The 13,837-nt window shown below is 37.0% G+C and overlaps 1 protein-coding gene across 1 annotated transcript in view; it reads right to left on the minus strand.

The window, feature by feature from the left end:
• The window catches only part of LOC150083150 (DNA excision repair protein ERCC-6-like), a 382,705-nt gene that overhangs the window by 212,999 nt on the left and 155,869 nt on the right, over positions 1 to 13,837 (minus strand). Inside the window, exon 6 of the mRNA XM_090377075.1 lies at positions 4,216 to 4,386. Within this exon, the coding sequence (XP_090233201.1) occupies positions 4,216 to 4,386 (171 nt within the window). The remainder of the gene's footprint in view (positions 1 to 4,215; positions 4,387 to 13,837) is intronic.

Consider the following 13,837-nt stretch of genomic DNA (forward strand, 5'->3'; position numbering starts at 1 on the left):
TCTGATATTTGTTTGTAAGGGGGGGGCGGAATAGCTGTTTAGAAATGTAGCACTGAGAGTGAAAGAGAAAGCCCAGTTTCTTTAGATGCAGAAGAAGCAACATTTGCAATGTACTTATGCTAGGAGAGATTAGAAGTTGGGGTAATCCCTAATAGAGACGTGATATGTCTAGAAATCTGAATGTTGTCAAAGATAAGCATAGGAGCAGAAGAATCCTTTTTGTGAGATTTAAGACAGGACTGAGTTTTAGAAGGACTGAAATCAACTAAGTTATATTTTCCCATTAGAGAATTACTTGGCAATCAGCATTTAAGGAATTGATAGTGGATATTTGAGAAGTTGTTTGTGCAAGGCAAGGTTTCTCAAACTGAAAGATGGAATGTAATGTGCTATCATCGAAAACGTATGAATAGGATTTTCAGTCAATGGAAGAAGGTCATTAATATACAAGAGGGAAAAGAGTGAGAGAAAAAAATTAAACCCTGGTGAACACCAGCATTAGTGGAGAAGTTAGTAGACTGTGAGCCTTCTACCATCACCTGCAGTAAGTGATCAGAGAGAAAACTAGATATCGAATTACAAAAAACAGTAGGCAATACATAAGATGAAAGTGTATTCAGAAGGCCTTTAGGCCAAACAAGATCAAAAGCCTTTGAAATGTCGAGAGCACCTGCATGAGTTTCTCCAAACCTTTCCACTCAATTTGTCCATATACGGATAACATAAGCTGGTATATCACTAGTGGAATCCATGTTGGCAATCACTGATTGAAAATTTAGAAACTGGTAGTATATGGGTTACTCCATTACTTTAGATGGGAGGGATTTGTCACTCTTCTTAGAAACTGGCTATATATAAGCAAATTTCCAAGCAGAAGGAAAAACACCAGTGGAATAAGAATTAGAAAGTGTAAAAAAGCAACACAGAACAGGCATAAACTCAGGAGCACAGACTTTGAAACAAGTGGAGAAACACCTTCAAGCCTTGGCACTTTCTTAGCATCAAGACTATTCAAAATTCTTCTAACATCCTTTTGACAAAAGACCACAGAATTCATTAAATGGAGAGTACTGGGAATGGTAGGAGATGGGTTACAAAAAACAGTAGGCAATACATAAGATGAAAGTGTATTCAGAAGGCCTTTAGGCCAAACAAGATCAAAAGCCTTTGAAATGTCGAGAGCACCTGCATGAGTTTCTCCAAACCTTTCCACTCAATTTGTCCATATACGGATAACATAAGCTGGTATATCACTAGTGGAATCCATGTTGGCAATCACTGATTGAAAATTTAGAAACTGGTAGTATATGGGTTACTCCATTACTTTAGATGGGAGGGATTTGTCACTCTTCTTAGAAACTGGCTATATATAAGCAAATTTCCAAGCAGAAGGAAAAACACCAGTGGAATAAGAATTAGAAAGTGTAAAAAAGCAACACAGAACAGGCATAAACTCAGGAGCACAGACTTTGAAACAAGTGGAGAAACACCTTCAAGCCTTGGCACTTTCTTAGCATCAAGACTATTCAAAATTCTTCTAACATCCTTTTGACAAAAGACCACAGAATTCATTAAATGGAGAGTACTGGGAATGGTAGGAGATGGGTTACAAGAGTTAGAAGAAAAGTAGGATGCTCGCAGGTTGGCTTTACCTTTAGCTGATGTTGCAATAGTACTGACGGGTTTTCAAAGAGGTGGGAGTAGAGATGGGCAAAAGTTGCAGAACAGCTCTGGCAAGAGACCACAATGCTTGACTACCATTTGGAGAAGAAGAAAGTTTTCTACTCTTAGTCTATTCAAAATATAGTTTGGACTAATTAATATCATCATCATCATCAGCCATTTTCAATCCACTGCAGGATGAAGGCCTCTCCAGCAACTTTCCAGTTCCTTCTGTTTTGAGCACTGGCCATCCATTTATTACCCAAAAACTCATGAATTTCATCTATCCATCTCCGCCTTTGTCTTCCAGGTTTTCTTCTAGCTCCTCTTGGGTACCATTCTGTTATTTTCTTAGTCCATCTGTCATCATGTCTTCGAGCTATGTGTCCTGCCCAAGACCATTTTAGTTCTTTAGTTTTGATAAGAATATCCTTTACTTGAGTTTGCTGCCTAATCCATGTGTTTCTCTTCTTATCTAACAGTCTGATTCCCAATATAATTTGTTCCATTCTTCGCTGTGTAGTTCTCAGCTTCTCTTCCATTCTTTTGGTGAGTGCCCAAGTTTCACTTCCATAAGTCATGGTGGGGAGTATACATTGATTTGTTATTTTACATTTCAGACAAACTGGGAAACTAATTAATACAGACAAACAGACAAACTAATTAATAACTGCTTTACAATTGTTTCAATTTTTAGTGTAGGCAGGTAATGAACCTGGACGCATGCCAGTTGTGATATGCAGCATTCTTATTTTGAACACAGCCTGAACACAATCATTGGAAAGGATGAGATTTTAAGGTGGACTGTGGGATAAAGGATTTCATCCCTACAAGGATAATTTTTACTGACACAAACTGAGCAACAATGACATCAGAAGATTAAAAACAGTAATTTAACCAAGGAAAAGAGAAATAGAAATCTCACAGATCATCCCATTTTGCATTCTTGTAATGCCAGACAATGCAAGGTTGAGAATGGCCATGACAGAAATGCTCCATTGGAAAAGAGACCATTGGCAAGTCGTTATCCGAGGTGCCTAAGAACCACTGATCTCGAACGTGTACTTGGAAGGGCTATTCGTGAGAAAATGATTAAGAGTATCGTCTGTGTGTTTTGGATTATCTGATATTCTGGTAGGTAAATGAACAGTCTCTGCGAGGTCATTAATAATTGCAAAAGCCTCAGCATCTCGAATTGTTAGACAATTTCTGAGGCAAAAGCCTCAGAATTGTTATGTACAAAAGAATGATACAATTGTTATAATTATTAATTCTATTCTAGTGAATTAGAACATTCTGGTGAATTAAAATCATACTAGCATAAAGTAGATCACAATGGTAGCTTGGCAAAGATGTGTGTTAGTGCTGCCCAGCTCAAATGAAAAATTAATTGACTGGCTGAACCAGCTGCTAGACTACTGAACTTTTATTACATTATTATTATTTTACTGTATTATAAAATATACAAGTCTACTGAAACTCGACTTTTATATATTTTGTATATTTATTTTGGCCATTTATTTTATAAGAGGTTTCTTTTCCTTTTAATAGTCTGATACAGCCCCATCCCAGGGGCAAGGAGAATTGCTTACAACAGCCAATGCCACAGTTACCAATGAGCTGTGCATGCTTTGTGGCAATGTACAATCACCTGGTTGTAGAGCCCAGATATTAGGATGTAAAAATAGCAAGAGCATTTTTACTCTATCATTGGTTGGGGAGCGTTAAGATTCTCACCCTTTTTTGCAATTTTCTCTCCCCACAATCAATTTTATATCTAACAGGTAATTCAAAGTTTGTGCCTGTTTACAATTTCCTCACAACTGGAAAAACAAAACTGTATTTCGATATTATAACTTTCCGTGAACTCTTCTCTGTTAGCGGCTATGTTTCGGATCACAATTATATCCCCCCCCAGAATACTTTACTTTCATCCACCCAAAAGTACTATAGTAATCAGTACTTTTCCCTAAAAATGTTTTAAAACAAAAAGATTTCATCAAGTGTTTACACTTTTGATTTAAAATACTTGACTCCATGATAACTTATAAATTATTCAAGTGGTTGTCAAAGCATTTTACCAAATGCCAGGTCTCTGGATACTGAGTATGCAATACTGATTTATATCTTTAAGATAACTTTTTGCATTTATTATTTTATATTGCTGTTTAATACATTAACTACTAACGATAAACAAAGTATATGAAGTGGCACTGTTTTTGTTATATATTGTGAATGCCTTCACAACAAGTTGCCTGTTATTGCACTACCTTCAAAAAGCAAAACTTCCCACAGAGAAGACTAATGTTAGTTATTCTCAGTAGATACCACGAACCATGGGTGGTGCTATCTGCTGAGAATGGTAGGGCCTACTGCATCTCTCAATTTTAGAGAAATTACTCTTTATATAAGAGGAACTGTCTAACTTTAAAAAACACACAGTACATATTTTCTGCTTTTACTATGTTCATAAATCACAGAACAAAATAAATTTTAATGAATCACTAAATATCTCAACCCACACCTACAAACTGAAATCAAAAATAAATTTACCTGCTTACAAGCCAGTGTTGCTTGTGCATCTGGATTACGAATCTTATGTCCTTCATCAAGGATAATATAATGCCAGTCATGAGCTAAAAGAGAGTTTTGATATAAAGCCACACCTGCATAAGAAGTCACAATGACACCATTACCCTTGTTAATATTGTGAATCAGTGACTCCTAAAGTATAAAAACAAAATTTTATGTGCTAACATAATCTAATTTGATGTCAAGTATTTTGCAATAAATATAAAACATATGAATGGAAATAGCATTATTATAATATTTATTACTTGAAAAGTTATTCACTATCATGCTAATTATTAACCTACACAATATGGGCACATGTCATAAAGATAAGTTTATTAACAGCTTAACTGGACTGAATCAGAATAACAATAAACTGATCAAACCAGAAATCCATAAGTAATGATGGATTGTGCAATAGGTAAGGTGGTGCTATGCACTTTGTGCCGTGATGTCTGATTTGTATGCTGCAACTCTACTGTATAATCAGTTACCATACAGCCCTGCTACTTATTATCCTTGTACTAATATCAGTTTCCCATGGCCTAACAATATGCCTGGTTGCCAGTATTCAATGAGATATTCCATAAATGTTTAGTCCACCTAAATGTTCTCTGGGTATAGTAGCACTCTGATATTTCCATTTCTTGATTACACAACCAACATTGATCTGCATTGCAGTTTTGCTGCAATGGCACAAGTAAATTGTCTAACATTGCATCCTATGATAACTGTCCAATGAAAGTTGCTGAACTCAATATCTCAACCCATTGCTGCTTTTTTTTTTTTTTTTTTTTTGCAATTCGAATTTACTGCAATTTGTTGATCTTTTTACTTCTCGTGCAATTCCTAAAATCCTGAGAAATCCACGAGTAGTAAGTATGGTTTATTTTCTCAAAGTTCTAAGCGTCTCTAGATACTTTTGGCAATACAGTGTCTATATATACCCTCTCTAGTCAAAACATTAGACCACCTACCTAAAAGTGATATGTCCTCCTCTTGTCACCAATATCACAGCAATATGGCAGGGCATGGACTCTAAAGGCCTCTGAACATCGCAGAAGTTAAGTAGCTATGTATTAAGGTTTACATCCCATATATCTGCAACAGTCCACAGTGGAGGATCCATGTAATTCCAGAGATGTTCTAGGGAATTCATATCTGGTGAACCTGATGGTCAAGCAGCACCTGAAAGTCACTTTTGTGTTTGTCACAAGTGAAAAATACTGGCAACATGATGCACTGGAACACACCAAAGTGTGTTCCAGGTACACCTTCATGGCAACACTAGGAAGAGTGTCACCATGAAGATGTACCTGATCAGCCACAATGGATAAGTAGTTTTTTGCATTAAGAGTGCAGTCCAGGGGTATTAAGAGCTCCAAGGGATTCCCAGGAAAACGTTCCCCCATATGAAAACAATGCCACCACCAGCTTGTTTCTGTTGGATCAGGCCATCTGAGTGATTCCGCTCCACAGTTGGTTTTCATAAAAAATATTACACATAATATTGTACCATATTTTCTTGCCCTTACCAATTGTGTGGAGTAGAAGAGCTTGAAATTTAAAATTCTGAAACTTCATCATAAATGCTCAGATTTACAAGCTTTCTCTTCTCGCTACCCTTCTTAGATCCATTACAAAAAAAGAAAACTGCAGTTGCAAAGTTTCAAACTACAGCACAAGATGGAAACTATAGAACAATACTGTAATGAGAGTGTTTTTACACCACACTTCTTGTTAACAAACTATATGAATTACAGCATTGTACTTCATTCAGTTTTGCTAAGCTCTCATAAGAGCAAACTTTTTCATCACATGCACAAGTTTTGCTTAAAACTGGACCCTCCAGCATACAAAATTGGGCTTCTTTATAATTTCTCTATAGTAGCAGGAACTCTAAATGTGGCTAGGTACAGTATTTCAATAATTTACTTCAATGATTGTAAAAGAGAACAAAAATTCTTCATATGATATTTTAGTTTTTCTATCTAATTACTGGACACTATATTGATAAACAAAAGAAAGCCAAGCCATCTCATCATCTGCAAAGTTAAATTAGTATTAGTAGTGGCAAATAAGGAAGAAAGCTTATATAGCATCATTGAAAATGTGGGGGTCAGGAGGGGGGGGGCAAACTACCCATCTCATCTGTCTATCACCTCTAATAATTTATCAATTCTTCCTAAAATTTATTCAAACTATCCACCTCCACAACAGCAGATCGTACTTTGTTCCAATCAATCAATCACTCTCTGAAAGTAAAATTTCACATATTCATCCTGCAACTATTCTTTTTCAATTTATGACTTTTATGTGTGTTGTCGAAGCAAGAGTTAGGATGCCCTCAGCATTTAATTACTCAATCTATATAAGGACTAAAATATTTCAATCAGGTCTCCTTGCAGGTGCCTAGTTTCTAGACGCTGTAATTTGCAGAACTGAATTCTTTTATGGTAAGAGCAACTTTTGTGTCCAAGGCTAATCTTGTTCCTCTTCTCCACAACCATTCTCACAGATCCACATCCTTGCTAAAATGCAGTACTCGAGATGTGGTGTAACCATTGTCTTATACAATGGGACAATAACCTCCTTGTTCCTGCAGTTCCTATATTGCTGAGGGAACCATGAGCTGTCCTAGCAATGTCTCTGTTGCTCAGAAAACTATGTCAGACTGTACAATTACTCTCATGTTTTTCCTGTTCTCTGCTACCGTGAGTGCAGTACTACTCAATTGATATGTTATTTGGGATTACTGCTTCCCACATGTAGTATCTTGCATTTTTCTATGTTAAACCTCAATTGCCACATCTAACCTCACATGGCTAATCTTTCTAGGTATCATAGTTAACGTCATACTTTCTAGGTTAGGTAACATCATACCCTGATTTCTCTCATTAGCCAACCTTTGTATCATCTGCAGTTTGACATTAAACTTGATATGTTTAAGGTCAAACTTCATCAATATTGTTAATAAATATTGGAAAAGATTAAAGGGGCCCCACTAATAAGATTAATCCATGAAAAGAAGTGCCCATTAATAACCACTCTCTTCCTTATGCTACCATTTATCCACAGCAGTAACTTATCCCCATGCCACACTGCACCAATTTCTACAGCAGTCTTTCACATGGAACAAGTCAAATGCTCCACTGAAATCTAAGTACAGGTGATCCCCTGCTTAATGCTGATAATTCGTTCCGGAAAAACAGAGCGCTAAGTGAATCCGTGCTAAGCAAGTGCCGCGTTCCCATAAGGTAACATATGTATTTGTGAGTTGCGGTCGGTGCCATAGGATATTTCCTAATCAATAATAAACGGTAGTGAAAAGATGCACAAATGTCGGTCAAAATATTTAATATTCGAATGTTTTCCAGCAGAATGACTTCCAGCGGAGACTGCTGGAAGTCATTGCGGTACAAGTAAACACATGGGTTGTGTTAGGGTAGCTAAGAATAGAAACAGGTGCATGTATACTTGCATGTACACCAATGCTAGGAGTTTAGTAAATAAATTTGATGAATTTGAGGTTTTGCTCAAAACATCAAAGGCAGATATTGTTGGGATATCAGAGACATGGTGTCACACAGATATAAGGAATGCAGAACTGGAATTTGGGGAGTACAACGTCTACAGAAAGGATAGACAGAATAGAAAGGGAGGAGGGGTTATGTTATTAGTTAAAAAACACAAACTCCAAGGAAGTGAAGCCAGTCGACATCGATGGACAGGGCAGTATAACAACTTGTAGATATACAAGTTGTTCACAAGGGTCATTGTGAACTTGTGGGATAACAAGCTAATTGGTCTATAATTTCCAATTTCTGATTTATCTCCTTTCTTATGCAGCAAAACTATGATTGCATTATTCCACTGCTTAGGCGTCACACCTTTTCTAATGCACTTTGTGAAGAGACTTGCCAGTTTTTGTGTTATGTCTCTTCCTCCCAATTTTAACAACTCTACAGTAACTTCATCTTCCCCCGGGGCTTTCTGATTCTTCATTTTCTTCAATGCATGTTCTACCTCATCGGGTATGTCGTATGTGTTGCTACTATGCAATCCATCTTCCCCACTGCTGGCATCATTCCCTCACTCCTTGTATAATTCTCTATTTGAATTATGTCTTCTGCTATCTGAATTATGCCTTCTCTGCTGTTTATAAGTACACCATCACTATTCTTCAGTTTCAGTATCATTTGTCTTTCTGTATTACTGCTCATGGCTGCTGATTTAAATCCTTTGTTTTCCCTTAATGCTTGTTCTACTTTTCTTGTGTTAAATCTTCTTACGTCCTCTCTGAGTCTCTTTCTAATGGCTTTGCATAACTCAGTATACTCAATTTTCTCCCTGTCAGTGTTTTTCTTACTCTTCATTTCTCGTCTTCGGTTCATCATGACAAGTTTTCTTGACTAATTTTTTCTTCTTTGGATTTCTGTTTCCCTATAGGTTTCTTGGGCTTTATCACTTTCAGAAAGTTGTAGTATTCCTCGTCGATATCTTGGTCCTGAGCAGTCTGCAGAAGCTCAAACTTGTTCTTAAGTTCCAGTACATACTGCTTTTTCTCCTCCTCTGTTATCTCAAAGACCTTTGTATTATTTACTTGAGTCGGTTTTTTCCTTTCCTACATCTATATCAAGTGTACATCTTACCATTCTGTGATCACTTCCAACATTTACCTTATTCAGGACGGTAACATCATTCACAATATATCTTTTGTTAGTGAGGATGACGTCGATTTCATTAGTTGTTAATCCATTTGGACTCTTCCATGTCCACTTTCTGTTCACCCTTTTCTTGAAAAAAGTGTTCATTACTGACAGTCCTTGAGATTCTGCAAATTCCACAAGTCTTTCATCTCTTATTTCTTTCACCAATTCCAAAATTTCCTATAGTTCCTCTTTCTGCGCTGTTTTGCCTTTTTCCAACCTTAGCATTGAATTCCCCCATAATAATAGTGTAGTGGGTTTTCTGCTCATCTAGAAGACTCTCAATTTCGGTGTACATTTCTTCAACTCTACATCATCATGGCTCGATGTTGGTGCCTAAATCATTATAATCTTTAGTTTATACCTCTTAGAAATCTTGAGTATTAGTCTTGACAACCTTGATGATGTACTTTTGAATTCCAAAATGTTGTTTTTAAAATCTTTATGAACCAGAAACCCAAATCCACCTTCACTCCTTTCACTGTTTCCATTGGTGTACAGCAGATTTCCACCTGATAAACTTATAAGTTATTCATTTCTTCTTGTTTCAGCCAAACCGATGATATTCCAATCCACATTTTCTAATTCCTTTTCCAGCTCTAATATCCTGTCTTCACCGATGAGTGATCGTACGTTATAACAGGCCAAGTTCAGTTTCTGTGCATGGCAGCCTGGTCGTACCCAGAGATTCTTAGCACCCTCTGCTTCCACTCTGATCCTCTCGCTGCCGTTAGAGGGAGAGTGAAAGCTGCTGGGGACTGAGGGCCATTTGTATTGTTGTGCTCTCATATGCTGGAGGGTTTGGTCTTTTCCTCTTCACACTGACCAGGCAACCACTCTACACGTTTGTTGCCACCTAAGTGACATAACAGGGCTTACCATCGAGAAGGTGTGCATGAGTGGATTTTAGGGAGGCAGGCCAACCGGACTTCTCCTAAATCTTCTGTAATAGAGAGATATTGGATCCATCAGTGTTTTAGGCTGAGTGTCTGATAACACACAGGATACCTGTTCCCCTCTAAGCCCCTCTCTTTTGGTAAGAGGACCCTTTCGTTCCCCCTCACCAATCTTGTTGCCCTTCTCTGTACACGCTCAAACAAATCTACATCCATCCTAAAGTAAGGCCTCCAGACCTGTACGCAGTACTCAAGGTGTGGCCTGACCATTGCCTTATACAAAGGGCATAATTAATCACCTCCTTTTCTCTGCTAGCAAAATTCTTGTATATCATTGACAAAATCCCATGGCCTGCTCTGGCAGCCTGTCTGCATTGCTCAGAAAACTTCATATCTGACTGCACAATTACTCTCAGATCTTTTTCATTTTCTACCACCCTTAAGTGTAGTACCACACAGTTGGTACGTGCCGCTGGGGTTACTTCTACTCATATGCAGTACTTTGCATTTGTCAATGTTATAAACTTCAGTTTCCACTTCTGAGCCCATCTATCCAAATTTTCTAGATCCTGTTACAGTAGCACACTGCCATTACTGTCATTAACAACCCTGCCAACCTTTGTATCACCTGCAAACTTCTACGCTAAGCCTGATATATACCAATATCAATATCATTGATAAATATACAAAACAACAGTGGGCCCAACTCCGAACCTTGTGGGACTCCACTAATAACATTAGTCCATGAAGAGCAGCATCCATTGATTACCACTGTCTTTTCCCCCATTGTAGCAACTCACCCTTAATACCATTCTGCTCCAATTTGTACAGTAGTCTTCCATGCGCAACAGTATCAAAAGGTTCCCCTGAAATACAAATATATGATATCAAACTTATTTTTTGCATCCAGTTCCTTTGCAACCATATTGTAGTATTCTCCCAGACTGAGTTCCTTTTGAACTGTGAATTTCAGTTATTAAATATGAGTAAGGTCCCACGATGATTTTGACTACTAAAGTTGATGAAGGGGCATTTTCAGCACACAAGTCAGTGCATGAATTTGTTGGAAGACCAAGACAATAGCTTTTCATGATTGAGTGCTGTGAAATGAGGTTATGACCACTTAAATAATTCTGTAGCCAGATTTTGTGCAATAAGCAGAAAAGAGCCAACAGTCCATCCTTGTTCCATATTTTAATACAGGGACATATAGAGCCCCATAAGTGTAATATATTTCTTAAGTGTATAATGTTTTTTGTTATGTTTTTATCAATTTATTGTTTATTTTAATTGTACTTAAAATGTCACTTAAAATATTTTAACAATAAATCTGTCTTTGGCTAGGAATGGGAAGAAAAGTAGAAAAGAATTCTTTTCTTGTGTTAACATTAGAAGGAAAGAAATGAACTCTGCTGGTCTACTGGATATGAATGGTGTAATTCTGATCCTGGTCTGGTTGCTACAAACTGAACAAATATTTTGCATATTCATTCATATACAGTAGACTCTCGATTTTCCGGGATAGATGGTAAAAAACAAATCCTGGATAATCGATTTCCCGGTTAATCCAAAAATTCAACAGTCCCCGACATATGTAAGAGATACGTTCCAGAACTTCTTACTTCGTCGAGTTTTATGTAACTCGGGAATGACTAATAACATATTGCTACTATATTATTATTGACAAATCTGAATTCTGTGCGATACTTGTTAACGTTTGACCATTTCCATAGATCCTTATTAGTTTAATTTTCTGATCCAAATCAATCGTTTCCTTTTCTTAGTAGATTTACTAGTAGCGCTGTCACTTATTCTCTTAATTGGCACCATGATAACGGTCAAAATGAAATTTTCTGAAAAGAACTTCACAGGGTTAAGGCAAAAACTCACTATTATCATCTCACGTGAACTCGCATTTTACTAAAGCACATTTCTGGAAGTCACTGCATTTAAACAATTTGTACCTTCTGGGTTACTCAGCTTTTCTGTTTGTGCATCTAATTATAAACTGGTAGTAAACTCAATCTTATTGCATTTGCGATAATACCAATAGCTGGAATTGTGTGGGTTTTTACGTAATGATGGTGAAATGTGTGTCCCCTTCACTGGAATCTTTAGTTATATAAAAAATAAAATAAACAGAAATAAATTGTAAGCATCTTCTCTTCTTTCCTATTTTTTTGCTAGTTACACTATATCTCACTTGTGCAATTTGTGCGTGCCGTTATTGTCGTTATTGATTGCTTATTTTATTTATTTATTATTTTTGTTTGTTTTAAATTTTACAATCCTAAAAAAAAAAAAAATTTGAGGGGAAAAAAATTTACGTAAATCCGTAGTTGCATAACTCGGGGACTTACTGTATCGAAAAATGTTCAGCAACCTACGTAGAAAAATATGGCGACAGATAAAAAACGAAAAACCTTACCTCGCACTATTCGCGTATCCAATACAATGCGTCCCTTTATTTTTTGCAACGTCGATTTTAAGTCTAATAGCTTTCCTATATTTTTTACGATGTCGATTTTAAATCTAATAGCTTCCCTTTATTTTTTACGATGTTGCATATGGTTTGGTCACAAACATTATAATGGTCTTTATATATTTAACGGATGCACCGTTTTCAAACTTTTGAATAATTTCAAGTTTTTGTTTAACTAAAAGTGCAACTCTTTTGCGATTACCCATCATTTTCCTGATTTGTAAACAAAAAAAAAAAAAAAAAAAATTGACATCCCTGACATAAATAACGAAACAAAATTTGTCTTTTGCGATGCAACAGAACACAACAATCCATGCAAGCCAATAAAACAAACTAAACATTTGTACTCTTTTTTTTTTTTTTTTTTTTTTTTTTTATGTGAACCCCAAACACGAGAGGTATTAGAACCTATAGTACTTAGTACTGTGCTTGGGTTGGAGGTTGAGAAGACGAAAGAAGATATTTGTTGACATTGGACTTGAACTTCTGTAGATTGTAATTTTCAGGAAATACGTATGAAGGAAGGTTGTTCCAGAAAACGGCAGTTGAATGAATAAATGAGGAAGATGAAAAGTTGGTTCTGTGGGTTTGAAGTTGGACAGTAAATGGATGTTGGCTGGTGGCGGCACGTGTTCGGACTGTTTTGAAAGAGAGAGCGGGAATTATAGAAGCCAATTCAGAAGAACAGTGCCCATGGAAATATCTGTAGAAGAGGCATGCAGCAGAAACAGTACGTCTATGAGAAAGCGAGTGGAGAGACTCTGTTAGAGATGAATCATTAATTAACCTAACTGCCCTCTTCTGAATGGAATCAAGAAGCCTGAGAGAGGTTTTGGGGGCACCACCCCAAATGTGGGAACAATATTCCATGGCAGGGCGGATTTGCGATTTATACAGAGTGAGCAGCTGTTTGGAAGAAAAGTAACGCTGAGAGCGAAAGAGAAAACCAAGTTTTTTAGATGCGGAGGAAGCAATATTTGTAATGTGCTTGTGCCAAGAGAGATTAGAAGTCAGGGTAATCCCCAAAAGAGATATATCCTTTTGCCTAGAAATTGGAGTGTCACTAAAGATAAGCATAGGAGCAGAAGAATCCTTTTTGCGAGATATAAGACAAGACTGAGTTTTAGAAGGGTTGAAATCAACTAAGTTGTCTTTGCCCCACTGGAGAATTACCTGAAGATCGGCATTTAAGGAATTGGTAGCAGATTTTCGTGAAGTTGAAGCTGATTGAGCAGGGCAAGGTTTCTCAAAATGGAAAGTTGAATGCAATGTGCTATCATCGGCAAAACTATGGATAGGATTTCCAGTCAATGGAAGAAGGTCATTGATATACAAGAGGAAAAGAGTGGGGGAAAGAACTGAACCTTGGGGGACACCGGCATTAGTGGAGAAGTTAGAAGACAGAGAGCCATCTACCATCACCCTCAGTAAGCGATCAGAGAGAAAACTGGATAACCAATTACTAAAAACAGTTGGCAAACCATAAGATGGAAGCTTGTTTAGAAGACCTTTATGCC

Source organism: Mastigoproctus giganteus, chromosome 7 (genome assembly GCF_048544385.1).
Source record: "Mastigoproctus giganteus isolate SK-2022 chromosome 7, ASM4854438v1, whole genome shotgun sequence".
NCBI lineage: Eukaryota > Metazoa > Arthropoda > Arachnida > Uropygi > Thelyphonidae > Mastigoproctus > Mastigoproctus giganteus.